A 16,410-nucleotide genomic window follows, 5' to 3' on the forward strand; every position below is an offset into this window, starting at 1 on the left:
AGACCACATCCTCAGAGGCATGATTGTCAACAAATGAAATCCGACCACCATTGAAGTCAAGAGAATCAAAACCACGCATGTTGTTGTGATACTCTTTGATGGGCTTCGAGTTCCCAGAAACGTCATGTGCGGAACGGCTTCAGTGCCGTGTTCCCTCTACAAATGCCAAGTCGATGTTTGTCACGCCTGCGTCCGAGCCGGGCGCCAAGCTGACGTATACCACCAGAGCAAGGAAGAGAGAAGTAAATGGCACAACTGCAGAGAAGCCCTCTCCAAACATGCTGCAGAAGCCCACCATTGCACTCCTAAATGCAAGCTCTGTGAAGGTGATCACCCCAGAGGCGACCGTCGCTGTAGCAAAAGATACCATATCTCATATGTCGTGCGACGACACAGAAGACAAAGACGCAACCGCTCCGAGAAAGAAGCCAATGCTGACGAGGTTAACGACCCCGCGGGCATGCAACTGGAGATGGCAGTTGGTTCCATTCCCATTTGGCGCTCCAGTGTTCCCGTTCCAGAGGAAGCTCCCGTTCCAGACGGCGCTCCCATGCCACAGGGCATTCTCAATCCAGCGGGCCCTCCTGTTTCAGGGGCCGATCTAGGTCGAGATAACCTGGCAAGAAAATGACCTGGGCCGACATGGTTCACGACAGCGGCTCTGCACCGACAACACCAACAACTTCAAAGCAAGGTAAGGTACAGCCAGAGCATGTGGAAGACCCACGAATACACACACTAGAATGAGAAAACAAAGCACTCAAACAGGAACTAGCTGGATTGAAGGTAACTCTTGCCAGGCTAGAAGGACGCATCCTAAAAGACACACCGCCACCCATCCCTCAATCATCAGGATCCGTGGTTGTGTCATGTAGCTCAAACAAACACAGGGCCGTCAACATCCAGACAAATGACGACACCTCCGACAAAGCAGACTTTATGTCTGACGTCAGCGAGGCTACTTCTAACGCCTCGGCTAGTGACAACAAAGCCAAAAAGCACCGCAAGATGAAGAGCAAGTTCAGTAAATTTCAATCAGCAACTGCCGACATTAAGGAGGCACTCATGGAAATTTGCGGCCGACTCGATCACCTGGAAAGACCAATCGCTCCACCCAGAGCCACGAGAACAATTCCCACGCTGGATTCGGGGCCCATGTCTTCCCCGGGTCCCCAACCTGCGCTGCCGACATCCCCTCAGCCACCAGGCCCAATAGGTGAAATGAACACACAGGTGGTCATGCCAAGTCAGCACCATGGACAGCAAACCACAATTTTTCAAAATCTCGCAATGGAACTGTAATTCATTCAACAAAAAGAAAGCTAACCTAACGCAATTAGCGAGATCATGTAAAGAAAAGCCACATGTCATCATCTTACACAAGTGCGGGGCAGAAAAGAGCATTCAAAACATGTCCTTCTCGGGGTACAAGGTTTCCAGGTCAACCCTGGACCCCGAATACAACTTTCGGGTGTTCTACCATTCCGGCAGAAAACACTCCGACGCAGGCGCCTTGTCTCGCTCCTCACTACACGGTAAGACCAATTCCCCCAATGCCTCGCTAGCCGAGTCCTCCCTCTCTGCTACCAACATGTTTTCGAACAGAAGGACCCATGAATTGTTTTTATGTTCAACTTTCTACAAACGCCATTGCCGCCTCCTGCCAGTCAGGCATTGCATCGCCAAGCAAACCACTTCTCCGTTTGAGATGGCCTTTTATACCCCCGCAATTACCTTATGGACGGCCGAAAATGGTTGCTTGTCGTTCCTCGGCATCTCCACTCGGACATCGGTGCAGTGTTTCACGATGGCCCACAGTGAGCCCATGCAGGTGTACTTAAGACTTTTGAACGCCTACATCTTCGCTATTACTGACCCGGCAAGTACCACTTCGTCCGTCACTATGTACGCTCCTGCCTCACGAGTCGTCGCAAGAATCTTCCTTGCCGTTCAACTGCCCCAATGAAACCTTTGCTTTGCCCAACCCATGCATTTGATCGTGTAGGAATCGATCTTTATGGTCCTTTACCCAGCACCCCCGTCGGCAACCGATGGGCGATTGTTGCCATCGACCATCTGACACGTTATGCAGCAACTTCACCTTTACCTAGCGCTACTGCAGTCGATGTTTCCTTGTTTATCCTGCACCACATCATCCTGCGCCACGGCGCCCCAAGAGAATCCCTCAGTGGCCGAGGCCGAGTGTTTCTCTCTAACCTCATTGAAGCTCTCCTAAAAAAATGCCGTATCATTCACCCGACTACAACTGCACATCACCCGTAGACTAATGGAATGATGGCAAGTTTCTAATGAAACGACGAACTCTTGGTGACATGTTAGCCATGTATGTCGCGTCTTACCACACCAATTTGGACTACTATGTGCTCCTATTTGTCACATATACTGCCACAGAGGCCACTACAGGCTTTTCCCCCTTCTTTCTATTTTATGGGCGTGAGCCATCCTCCACCATGGACACTATTCTATATAGCGCTGATGCTACGGAACTTTCACCCCTGTCTGAAGCTGCTGCTCATGCAGAAGTGAGCCGCAAGCTCTCCCGCATGTTGACATTTGAACACCAGCAACGTCAGAAGCACCGCCGAGATCCTGCCGTCGCCCCTGCATTTTATGATCCTGGCTCACTGGTATGGCTTTGGGTGCCTGCCACAAGCCCCGGATTGTAACCAAAACTTGTTTCGAAATACCAGGGTCCATAACGTGTGGTAAAGCAAATGTCTCCCATGAATTATATCGTTGAACTCTTACAACCACTTTTGGACAAGCGCCACTGGCAGTGCGAAATTGTGCATGTCGAACGTTTAAAGCGTTACTATGATCCACCTATGCTCTGCTACCCATAAGTAGCCCGGGCGGCTTCTTTTTCCCGGGGGAGATAACTGTACCGGACAGCAATGAGCAGTGGGAATATGGCTTAAAAAAGAAAAGGCCAACGAGTTGCTGATAAAGTTTTTGTTCGGGTGCATTCCTGAGCGTTACTTCTCGCTGCCCTACACTACCATCTGACGACTCTGTCCTATAGAACGCCTCCTGACAGTATAATGTATATAGTATATATAATTTCACTCTACATATAATTATTGTAGACCGTAGCAAGGAAACAGAAAAGAACACAACGGACAGATGGCAAAACCTAAACTTTTGAAATCAAACAAGCGTGTGTTGCAGCACAGATGCAGAGATCAAAAGGAACAGTTGGCGCGGCAGGCCAATGCACGTCTCCGGTACAGAACATCGTCTGTATCGTGGGCGTGTGTTCTCACGGTGGAAGACAAGGAGAGATAGAGGGAGACAAACGTTCAAGCAGCACAGATTTGATTAAGATATTCTCGGTATCGTAGTTTAGGGAAAGTCCTCTGAAAGAGCGACTTCGCGCTTGCAGTCCGTTTTATGCATGACTTGGTGAGGGGTGTGCCCGTCCAAAGCCTATGCATGCTTGCGTTGGCAATCTGGCTCGAGTGTGTAGGGAGGCACGAAATAGGCAAGTTAATACGATATTTTCTGGTCATGTTCAAAAAGAGTTCCAGGGCCCCATTAAGCAAATCTTACTGGTCAAGGTTGTTCATTCCCCGATCAGTTAACTTAATGCGTACTATTGTGAGCTTTATGAGAGGGAACATACGAGTGCATGGCAAATAGCCTCAAACCTGACACAGAGTGATCTGCAGTGGCCGCTGTTGGAAACAAGCAGGAAAGGATGCTACAGTTCCTTAAAATGTTGACATGCTCACTTTAATATAGCTGATTGCGTATTACAGACCAATATACAATCGCGAGTATATGGCAGGTATGCCAAGCACTGTGCGGCAGTGTCCTGTTCATAGCTCTGCGTAAAAGGCCGATGTTCAGTTTGCTTGTCTGTATGCATATTACACCTAAAATCAGTATACAGAGAAAGACTATTAAAAAAATACCACTCGTTACTGTGCATGAGCATTAGAACAGGTGTCCCAACACCAAGGTGTTTCTTGTGTGACATCAGTTTGTGGGAATGCATCACTATGTCTAGTATTTTTTTTTTTTTTTTTGACAGTGCCATTTATCAAACTGTGGTTTCAGAGTATTTTCCATAAGCATGCTTACCCTCTGTCATTGTGCTCCCGATAGTACTATATGTACAACGTAAACTATGTCAGTGGCAGTTCGCAGATCAGCGACACCCATGGCAGTTAAACTCTTGATTGGCACTTAACATTTCTCCAGCTTAGTCACGAGCCTCCAAAAAGTTGAAGACAGGAACGATATGTGTTGACAAAAATATTTTTCGAATTAATAGAAATTTCTATGCAATGCACGTTCACTTGACACCCATTTGGCATATAAAAATTTCACCATTTTCCTTCTGAAATAAATGCACAACTTTAATGTGCAGTGAAAAAATTGCCAGCCGATCTACATAGTGAATGCTGATGATGGAGCGAAGCTCCTTGGACAATTATTAAATGCTTATTCAATGATTACGACAATGCCAGGTGGTCGCCAGGGCACGGCAACAGACGTTGGTCGTGTCAGTTGTGCCTTGCGCCGGAGTCTACAGTGCTCGCACTTTACTTGCTTAGCGTCACAGTGCCCGATCATGCAAGAAAAGAGACGTGTGCGTCATATTCCATTCTCACCAACCCCGCCTGAATGGGCACAGGCATCCGCCAAACACACTTTGGACTTACCGAAGGGACAGAAAGACAGACAGATGAACACACGCGTGGATTAATGGTGGCTCTTAGCTGGTGGAAACGTTCAGACACCACAGGGTGCATGCAACTGTTCGCAGTGCTGAAGATAGGTCGGTTGCCATCGGCCTCGTTGCAAGTTGGCCTCGTTATGACGGAACAGCCTCTGGCCATCTACCAGAGCGATCCCAAGGCACTGCTGTGCAATTATACAGCCAACTGTGAAGATGTGAGTCTGTAATCAATGGCTTTATGATCTAAACAAAGCAAGTCTGTTTCCCTTCAAATCTTTCAATGATGACAACCAGCATAAGGCGTGGTGGTTCGTGACAACGGTGAATGACCGTCCATACAAATATAAGCGAAATTCGCCTATGGCCCAAACGAGCGCAAGACATTCGGTTTCAGTGATGGAATGATTGCGCTCCACTGGTGATAAAAGACGGCTAGCATATGCAATGACGCGGTCACTACCATGCTGTTGCTGTGCCAAAACAGCGCCAAGGCCATGGCCGCTGGCATCGGTTCGCACTTCTGTTGGAGTGGATATATCGAAGTGGCCAAGAATCGGTGGGGACGTGAGGCGCATGGTCAGTTCAGCAAATGCAGTGGCTTGTTCAGGACCCTAGACAAAAACCATATCCTTCTTCAGTAGGTCTATAAGAGGGCGTGCAATGTCGGCGAAATTGCGCACGAATCTTTGAAAGTAAGAGCAGAGGCCTACAAAGCTTCAAACGTCATTCGCACAGGTCGGCACAGGAAAATTCTTGACTGTGCGCACTTTGTCGGGATCAGGACGGACACCTGAAGAATCGACAAGATGTCCGAGGACAGAAAGCTGCCGACAGCCGAAGTGACACTTCGACGAGTTGGGCTGAAGGCCTGCCTTTCGGAAAACGGAAAGAATTGTCGAGAGGCGCTCGAGGTGTGTTGCAAAAGTCCGCGAAAAAACAATGACGTCATCAAGGTAGCATAGGCATATCGACCACCTGAAACCGTGTAGTAGAGAGTCAATCATTCGTTCGAACTTAGCTGGGGTGTTGCATAACCCGAATCGCATCACTTTAAACTGATAAAAGCCGTCAGGTGTAATAAATGCGGTCTTTTCACAGTCCGTGTCATCAACTGCAATCTGCCAGTACCCCGACCGAAGGTCTATTTAAAAGAAATATTTCGCATCACTGAGACAGTCAAGGGCATCATATATGGGTGGTAGGGAGTACGGGTCTTTTTTTGTAACCTAGTTGATGTTTCGGTAATCAACACAAAAGCGCCAGCTATTGTCCTTCTTTCTGACGAGCACGACAGGGGAGCCCAAGGGCTTGAAGGAGGTTCTATGATGTCCAGGGCAAGCATTTTGTTGACTTCTTTATGTATGATTTGACGCTCAATCGAAAAAACACGATAGGGTCACCGGTGCATCGGGTTGGCATCGCCGGTGTTGATCCGATGCTTCACAATGGTTGTCTGGCCAAGTGGTCGGTCATTAAGGTCAAATACATCTTGGTAATCTCACGATATTAATAATGCTAATGATTACCTTACGAGCATCATTACAGAGTGTACAGCAGAAGTATTTACAAACGTAACTGCAAACAGACTTAAGAAAACATTAGAATTCAATCAACCAAAGGAACAAGCAGGATTTCAAACAAGCTACTCAACAATCGACCACATTCATACTATCAATCAGGTAATAGAGAAATGCTCAGAATATAGCCAATCACTATACAAAGCCTTCATAGATTACGAGAAGGCGTTTGATTCAGTAGAAATATCAGCAGTCATGCAGACACTACGGAATCAGGGCGTCGATGAAGTATATATAAACTTCCTGGAAGAAATCTACAAGGGATCAACTGCTACCATAGTGCTTCATAAAGAAAGCAACAGAATACCAATCAAGAAAAGTGTAAGGCAGGGGGACACAATCTCCCCAATGCTATTTACTGCGCGCTTACAGGAGGTTTTCAGAGGCCTAGAATGGGAACACTTAGAGATTAGAGTTAATGGAGAGTACAGTCAAACCCGGGTATATCGAACTCGCCAAAAAACGTTTGTTAGTTCGATATATGACATAATTCGATATAGGCCTGGTATACGACTTGACACTGAGGCACATAATAATTTAGAAGAAAAGTAGTTTATTAATATGGCGGCTTACTTGCAACCCCTACTGTGGTACAAAATAGTCCCGAATTTTCTTCTGTGTCAACGACTTCGCTGCCTGCGACAGCACTCACGCCTCCACATTGTCCAACGAGTCGGAGAAGCTGAGGCTGCAACCTTCCACACTCACGCAATAGCGCCGGACCAACGCAAGTGCCCTAATCACCTCGGAAGATGTAGGCAATGGGGCATCGCCCATTTCCTTATTGCTGTTGCTTCTGCTTGTGGTCGGCATGATGTCTGCAATGTAGTCCTCATCTTGCAGCTGACCCGTGATGGCAATCTCATTGTCCGCCCTGACGAACTCGTCGAATGTCGATCCGTCGACCACACCCGGGAACACTTGTAAACGGCCGCTTCAACATTTTCGTACACTGCAGTGCATACACGTCGGACACTACGGATACCTGGCCATTTGTTCGACTTGCCCTGATGTCTGCCTTGTTCTTCAGGATAGTACTCAAGGTGCTCCTAGGAATTTTGTATGCGGTGGCGACGTCGGACTTCTTTTCACCGCGCTCGACCCGATTTATGATTTCGAGTTTCGCGCCGAACGGCTAATTCTGCCTCTGCGCAAGCCATGATGACAGAGTGCCAACACAGTTCACAGAGCAACGGGGAACACCACCAGCACAGACCACATTGTATGAGGACTCGAGGAAAACAGGCAGCTGCAGGCACTCAGGCATAAAGCAAGAAAAAATGGCACTCACTTCTACCGCCTCCGCGCCTTGGATAAAGCACGACGGCCTCTGATTGGCTGTAAGCGCTGCGAACGGGCCAGAATTATTTCTTGCAAGAGGGTGTTCGCCCGTGCACAATTGGGTCTAACCAACTTTTTCTAGGGGGGTGCCGGCAGTTTTCCTAACCACCGCGAGGGAAAGCCAACTTGCTGGGGCACTTTTGAGGCACATGGAGTTCGATATACCAGTCGGTGTTGCTATTTTCGTTCGATAAAACAGTAACTTTTGCTATATAATCTCAGTGTAAGTATACCTTGTTTAGTAATTGTTCGATATACGAGATAACTTGATATAAATGGGTTCGATATAGTCGGGCTCTACTGTACCTTAGTACCCTGTGCTTAACCGATGACATTGCATTGCTGAGTAACTCGGGGGACGAATTGCAACTCATGATTACGGAGTTTGAAAAGGAGAGCAGAAAGGCGTGTCTTAAACAGAATGTGCAGAAAATGAAAGTAATGTACAACAACCTCGGAAGAGAGCAGCGCTTCAAGATAGGTAATAGTGCACTTCAAGTTGTAAAAGACTGTCTACTTAGGGCAGGTAATAACCGCGGAGCCGAACCACGAGATTGAAGTAACTAGAAGAATAAGAACGGAGTGGAGCACCTTTGGCAAGCACTCTCAAACTATGACAGGTAGATTGCCACTATCCCTCAAGAGGAAGGTATATAACAGCTGTATCTTGCCGGTACTTAGCTATGATGCAGAAACCTGGAGACTTACAAAGAGGGTTCAGCTTAAATTGAGGACGATGCAGCGAGCAATGGAAAGAAAAATGGTAGGTGTAACCATAAGAGACAAGAAAAGAGCAGAGTGGATTAGGGAACAAACGGGGGTTAAGGATATTATAGTTGAAATAAAGAAGAGGAAATGGACATGGGCCAGGCATGTAGCATGTAGACAGGATAACCACTGGTCATTAAGGATAACTAACTGGATTCCCAGAGAAGGCAAGCGGGTTAGGGGGAGACAGAAGGTTAGGTGGGCAGATGAGATTAAGTTTGCGGGTATAAATTGGCAGCAGCAAGCACAAGACCGAGTTAGCTGGCGGAACATGGAAGAGGGCTTTATCCTGCAGTGGACGTAGTCAGGCTGATGATGATGATGATGACATCTTGGTATGAAGCACAGCGGAAAGGTCTGATGTGATCATTTTTGTGATCCTTTCGAAAGCAGCTTGATATAAATCAAGACTCGTGGGTGATGGGTTATCCCCTGTCAAGGCGGAAATGTGGTAGTGGGACGCGAGGGAGATACCCTGGGGCAGAACTTGTGAGCATAGCCCAAAATTGACGAGAGGGTGACATGCGGTATTGTCTTTTATACTGATGACCGTGTGCGGGAACGTGGTGTTTTGCGAGCAGATTGGGTGACACGACGTAATCACCATCAGGCACGGGTAGATCAGGAGAGACCGCAATATACATAATGGATAGAGAGGGGACGCGAACATAATTGGCGTAACGCAGTGTGCCCGGTTTGGTATCACTAGGCTCAACGGCATATGGTAGGGCAAGTTGGACGACACCTGGAGCACAGTCAACAAGAGCTGAATGGGGGGATAAAAAAATCAAGTCCAAAGATCAGTTCATGTGGGCATTGCTCTAATACATAAAGCAAAACGAAGGTATGGCGTCCGGGAACAGTGACCCGAGCAGTACACATCCCACTGACAACTGGGGTCGTACCATCGGCTACGCTGAGTACAGTGATCGGAGCTGGAGGGAGAACCTTCCGTAGTCTTGCACGGAGGTTCGAGTTCATAACTGACACGTGAGCACCGTTGTCGACTAGTGCTATGACAGGTGCACCATCGACATCTACTTCGATTAGGTTGTTGTGCCCAGGTAGTGTAAGCAGAGGAATTTCGGTTCAAGTCGTCACGGCAGGCTCACCTCTAGGAGCTGCGCCCATTAGTTTTCAGAGGAGCGGCGAAAGGAGGAGGAGGGAGAAGAGAACGAAGACGCTGAGAGCGAGACAGGCGACTTGACGGCGAAGGAGAGCGGTGCAGTCGTGGAGGCACTGATGGTGCCAAAGCATCGTCTCCGTGGGTGGGCAGTTAGGAACAGGAGAACGGCGATTGTTGGAATAGTTGTAACAGGATTGCGACTTCAGGGACTAGGGCAGTGGCGGGAAATGTGGCCGATGCGTCCACAACAGAAGCAAATGGGCCTGTCGTCAGGAGTTCGCCATTCTGCCAGGTTCCGGTACCGAGGGCGGGCGTATAAGTTTCGGGGCAGATCAGGAGGACAGTAGTCTGGTCTGTTCATGGGGCAGAGCGTCTGGAGTCCGACGTTAGCGAGCTCCTGGCATATGACGGTCTGTGTTAAAGAAATCGTGTGGGAATCGTCATGGCATCGAGTTTGCATGGGGACTGAAGCTGCAGCTTCGATTTCGCGGCGGACGAGGCGTACTATGTTCTCGCCTACAGCAGGAGCAGGTGGCAGATGGATATGCTCACAAGTAGACGTCACCGCTGTGTTGGGAAGGCGTAAAAAATTAGGGGCAATGCGACAACTTTTCGCTTCTTCATAGCGCCGACATTCACTTATAACGTCGTCGACTGTTGAGGAGTTGCGGAGCACGAGGTGAGTAAAAGCATCATCCGGGATTCCCTTAAGAATGTGCGTGACCTTTTCGGATTCCAGCATCTTTTCGTCGACTGAGCAGCAGAGGACGAGCACATCCTGAATGTAAATCATGCATGACTCGGTGCAGTACTGCAGTCGGCACGCGATTCCTTTCTGCGCCGAACGACGACACTCAATGATCTTGCCCAAGAGGTCGATGAGTTTGCGTTTGCATACGTCCCAACTGGTAATCTCTTCCTCGTGGTTGGAAAACCAAACTTTGGCCGTGCCCAAAAGGTAAAATAGAACATTGGCCAACATGAGCGTCGGGTCCCTGTTGTATAGTGCGCTCACCCATTCGTAGAGCTGAAGCCAATCCTCGACATCTTTATTGTTAGTGCCGGAAAAGGTGCCTGGGTCGCGTGGTTGGGTCAGAACGACTGTACGGTAGGTGTCGGTTTGTTGCGGCATGGCAAGCCCAGCTGGCCGAGGCATGGTTGGAGACGTTTCCGATGCATCCTCGTATTCCTTTTGAGCAGATATAGCTGAGGCAGCCAAGGAGTGTCCGCCATGGAGAATCGTCGTGATGGTGAAAGGGAGAACCCGCACTCTCCACCGAAATGTTATGGGGAGAAAAGGCGTCGCCGACAATATTTACAAGGTGTGTCTAAACACGTAACGCCAGACATACAAGGCAAAGCCAAGTCCACACGAATATCAGCGAGCGTTGTCTTTCTCTTTGTTGTCTTCCTCTTCATCTCTGACAGCGCTTCGTAGCATCACCTTCGGCAGCGAAGGCACCGACCTGGTGCTCAATTGGTTGGAGTGGAACGGCTTTAGTCGCGTGACGTGAACGATGTCAGATGATCTTCTGTGGTGGTCTCCAGAGGTTTGACTTCGTACGTGACGTCGATGACTTGGTGCAAGACTTGGTATGGACGATTTAACAGAACGCTTACATTCGTACGATCACGATTACGGATCGCACATAATCGAGTAACGCACATAATCGTCCGTAAGCGTTCTGTTGACAGCACTTCGTAGCAATATGTTCTTCCATGTTTAAAAGGGTTCAGCAGTGAACATACTTCAGTTAGGTAAGGAACAAGCTGCAGCTACCACTTTGGATTCTAGCTCACGCTTTGTTACTGCATCAAGTTCACGCTACACAGTATGGTGCAACGTGGTATTCTTGAATTCTAGAACGGTACCTTGTTGGCCTGAAATGCTTACACTGTGCTATAAACAAGTTCTTGAATTTTAGTCATGATGTCAGAACAGCTAAAGAGATGGAGCAGGGCAGCTGGCCATGTAATAATAAACAGAAGCCTCTTCGTCCTGCTCACGACCAGGGCGAAGAGGCCTTTGTTTCGTGACCAGGGCAAAGATTTGCCCAAGTGTAGCAGAAGACAATTGCGATGGTCTGATGAAATTAGGAAGCCTACAGGCTTCAGCTTGAGTATGAAAACACAAACAGGAGATGAAAAGACCTTTGTTCAGCAGTGGACATAAACTACCATAAAATGACAAGAAAGCAAGCCCCCCCCCCCCCCCCCCCAACAAAGATGGATAATTTGACAAGATTCGCTCGGTCGTGGATCAAAATTCAAGATGGAGGTGGAAGTCCTACTAAGCACAAAGAATGTACACCCGCGGTTCTAATGAAATGCTTCATTATGCATTCACTGTTTTCCTTCACCCTCATTGGTTGAATAAAAACGGAGTGAAACAGTGAAAATTGGTAGGGGTAAAGAGGCCGCATATTTGAAGTCTCGCGAAAAAGGGATGAGGGGTGCTTGCCCAGCATTTCACGGTAGGCTGCAGTCACTGATGATCACGATTATATGCGATACTCTCTTTCCTCAACACATTGCTCTCTTGTGGTATCAACGCCTTTGGGCCAGCTCGGTCAACAATCAGTTGTAACATTTTTTACTGACAAAGGTTCCATCTAGCAAGGCCTATAGCCAGAAATTTTCGTTGAGGTGGGGGAGGCAGGGAGCACTTGTTCTCGAAAAACACCTATTTTCAAGACCAAATTTTGGAAGGGGAAGGAGGGTACCCCTCCTATAGCTGCATCCAGCTTATGCCGCCACAAAGACTGAATAAAGATTGCAGAGAACGAGCGTTTCAACCACACACAAAGAAACATTTGCAGCAAATATGGATGTGGTGCTTTGTTAAGGTGGCACTATCAACAGAGTACCTAGAAAACAAAAATATCTTAAGAAATTCAAATCAGACGGTGAAAGACGAAGAAGCAATTACCCAGGATATAGGTGGAAGGATCGAAGTGATCCATGGGGCTCTCTGAAGTGGGAAGCAGCCACGTAATGACTGCACTCTTCTCGCAGTACTGGTCCTGCAGCAAGCCTCGAATTTGAGCGTAGTAGGTGTCGTCATTCTCGTCCATTAGGGCCACGATATCCCCCACTTGGTAGTAGGTGCCCTGCAAAAACATCATTCACCTACGGTTAACGCAATCAACACAAATGAAAACTGATGAGAAGCAAGATCTCACTTACTTGGTACCTAAGCAAGTAATGAGGCTGTTGATCCGTGTTTTGTTAATAACATTACGTGGGGTTTCACGTTCTAAAACCGCTATAAGATTATGAGAGACGCCCTTGTGGAGGGCTCCAGAAATTTTGATTATCTGGTGTTGTTTAACAACCACTGACATCACATAGTACATGGGCCTCTAGCCTTTCACCTCCATCGAAATGTGACCGCTGCGGCCGAGATTGAACCCGCGACCTTTGGGTGAGCAGAAAACCCCTTTTCACCGAGCTGGACAACTATGTTTTGAATTGCCACAACCTGCGCGTAAACCAGTTTATTTCCTCCCATCCCGCAAGACAACAAAAGAGCACAAGGATACATGCAGCTATAGACATGAACAATAAAACTAATTATGAGCCCTGTTTCTATGTATAACTGTTTAGGTTTAAGGTCTCAGAACTACAATACCACAATGAGGGATGCTATATTCGAGGGCTCCAGAAGCTTGGACCTCCTGGAACGTGCAACTACATTGGGCTCCAAACATTCTCGCCTCCATTGAAAATGCAGTGGATATGACTGGGATCCAATCTTCAGTCTTTAGGTGAGCAGCCGCGCACAATAACCACTCGAACACAGCGGCAGATAGCCCCATTTCTGGTTTTGTTAGAGAAGAGAGAGGCTAATGAAAGAGATTTAATAGTCAATCAACATGTCAACAGAATATTTATTTACAGTGATATGCATAATGATTTGATCCATTGGGAGTATCAAGCCCTCTGGTTATCATGAAGGCCCTATGTTCTAGAACAAATCTTGAAGCTACGCCCCTTTCAATCGCAAGCGTGAACACCATTCATTCACCTTTGGGCCCAGCTGTCACAACCGTTTGATTAATAGGACAAGGGTGTGCACAGCTGCTCCCAACTGAGAAGGGGAAAAAATGAAAGTTCTTTTTCCGAAACCACATATTTTTCATTTCTACTTGCTTTGTCTACTTTCACAAAAAAAGAAAGAAAAAGAAACCCTAAAAAACTGTAATAAAACTCAAAGTCGGTTAAAATCGCTCTTTTTTCTTCAAACGCGCGCTTTTTCAGAGCAATCATGCGCGCACGTGAGGACAAGTTGCGGCCTCTTGTGGCGTCCCAAATGACGACCCAATGGGCCATGCTCAAATGAGCCAGTGGCAGATAGTAGGCCTGTGACGCAGTGATTTCTGACCCTGTAGCGTCCTTTGTAAAGAGAAGAGAAAGCGATTTGTACCCGACTTTGAATTCCAGGCTGCTTGCTGTGCTATAATATTTGGCACGCATGTACTCGGGAGCCTCGACTGCTGATCGGCAGTTTTCTGAAACTGCTAAAGAGTGTTGCAGGGCTCCAATAAGAGCACTTCAACAAGTGTGAGATTAATGAATCAATACGTGGTGTATAACTTTGGACCACTGAAGTTTTGCTAGTACTTGTAACCGCAATATATCAGGGTGTTATTACGTAAATCTTGCAGCATCTTTCTCTTGCACGATTCCTCACAATCTTTCTCTGTACAACCCACATGAGCTGCCCTGAAATGAAGACAAGGTAGGCACGTGCAAAAAAAGTGGGCTAGCACCGTTGCACAGACTGCTCCGAGTGAGGCTGGCTAACGGGGCGTAGAAAAGTACCAAGGAAAAGTACACACAAATGAGTAGTAAATAAGCCCATGTGACGTCTTTTCGTCTGGCTCCATACTCACAAAAAATGTCAACCACTCAGGCCACCATAACGTTTTCTCACTTGTACTGCCATATATCACATGACAAACATTTTTTAAACGAGATTTTCTAGTACTTTTGGCTTCCCTGATGCATTTTGCATAAATAAGCCAATCACGGTTGCGGACTTGGATACCGATGAGTAGCACCCATGTCTTGATGATGATGAGTGGTTTTTAATGGCGCAAGGGCCAATTGATGGCCAAACAGTGCCATTTCAATAGACTAGAGATATGAACAATGATATGATGCGTGGCTGTAAAGAAGCCTTCCAATTCCTCGCACTTATGCGGGTAAAAACATGGAAGAAATAAAATCATGACAGTGGCGCGATATATGTGCAGTGAAAATGGATGGCAAAATGTCCTGATAATAAAACCATGATGGAGATGTAGTCACCGCAGCCACGACCATGGTACAGAGGTCGTGCTACGGATCACTTTGAAATATTGGGTGAAAGCTATGAACATCTTTTAAAAACGTGACAGTGTAAAAAGCGGATCCCTACCGATGAACATCCCAGGGTGTAGTGGGAGCTGCTGTCGGTAGGGCAGTAAAAAGTGCTTTCTTCTTAGAGCATCTAGCTCATTGCACTGGAGATAAATGTGGAGAACCGTAAGTGGTTCTCCACGTCTCTCACAATATGGTGGATTGCCGGTAGATAGAAGATATGAATATGTGGAGTGTGTATGTCCTGTTCTAAGCCTTGTTAGTGTTACTTCTGCGTGTCGTGATTTTGATAGTGGCGGCCAATCACCTAGTTGTGGCTTAATAGCATGGAGTTTATTGTCAGTGTGTCTATCCCACTTGCTCTGCCAATACCCCCTGAGCTTTCGTTTTAGAAAAGGTTTCAAGTCAAGTGCAGGGATTGGTATTGATTCATTAGAAGTAGTGTCGTTGGCATAAGCAGCCATCTTGTCGGCCAAAACGTTCCCTTGCATCTCACGGTTCCCAGGCACCCAGCAGACGACATGCTGTTTTGATGTGTACAGTGTGCATAGAAGCAAGTAAAGTGACACCAGCACGGGGTTATTGTGTTTTTTAGAGGTTTTTAGGGCTTCAACCACAATTAGAGAATCTGTGTATATTACCGCCTTTTGTAATTTTGTCTGTTTGATGTGTTTTACGACTGCTAGTATTGCGTATGCTTCTCCTCTGAAAATGCTTGCATCAGGATGAAGAACGCCGGCCTCTGGAAAGGATTGGCCTACCACTGCATATGACACAGAAGTGTTGGACTTTGAGGCATCGGTAAAGAACTCAGGGCATGTGTATTTATGTTGTAGTTCTAGAAAGTATGTATGTAAGTGTGCAAGTGGTGCGTGCTTTGTGACTTCAAAAATAGAGACATCACAGTCTATAAGCTGCCACTGCCACGGTGGCAGATTTGCTGCAGGAGCCATCAAACTGTTCGAGAAGAGGCACACCTGATTCTTCGGCCAGGCCCCTTACACGGAACGAGTAGGGCTGCCGCAACGAAGGACGGTTCTCGAACAAGCCAGAAGAAGACAAATCATCACTTGTGAAATGAGAGGGGTGTTTCTTGTCGGCCTTCACCTTCAGAAAGTACAAAGAAAACAGGTAACATCTTTGTAGGTGGAGCGACCATTCATTCGAATCCACGTACAGGCTCTCCACAGGGCTACTTCGAAAAGCACAAGTAGAGAGGAGAATTCCTCAATGGTGGATAGGGTCGAGAATTTTCAAGGCTGATGGTGTTGCCAACTGATAAATTGAAGCACCGCAATCTAGGCGTGTGCGTACGACGCTTTTATATAAATTCATCAGACACTTCTTGTCACTGCCCCACGTAGTGGCTGACAACACTTTCAAAATATTCATTGTTTTTAAGCTCCTGTTCTTTAAATACTTGATGTGTAGGATGAAGGTTAGTTTTGTGTCTAATATTAGTCCAAGAAACTTGTGCTCGGTCTTCACTGGCAGAGATTGACCATGCAGGTCAATGTAAGGGTAAGGAT

General features: G+C 47.1%; 1 protein-coding gene across 2 annotated transcripts in view; it reads right to left on the reverse strand.

The window, feature by feature from the left end:
* The window catches only part of LOC119172511 (GATA zinc finger domain-containing protein 1), a 59,274-nt gene that overhangs the window by 18,714 nt on the left and 24,150 nt on the right, over nt 1-16,410 (reverse strand). Inside the window, exon 3 of one of the 2 annotated variants that reach the window (XM_075893939.1) lies at nt 12,447-12,627. In XM_075893939.1, the coding sequence (XP_075750054.1) occupies nt 12,447-12,627 (181 nt within the window). Of the gene's footprint in view, nt 1-12,446; nt 12,628-16,410 lie in introns of those variants that run through there. The other variant, XM_075893938.1, reaches the window with a different exon arrangement.

Source organism: Rhipicephalus microplus, chromosome 4 (assembly GCF_043290135.1).
Source record: "Rhipicephalus microplus isolate Deutch F79 chromosome 4, USDA_Rmic, whole genome shotgun sequence".
Taxonomy (NCBI): domain Eukaryota; kingdom Metazoa; phylum Arthropoda; class Arachnida; order Ixodida; family Ixodidae; genus Rhipicephalus; species Rhipicephalus microplus.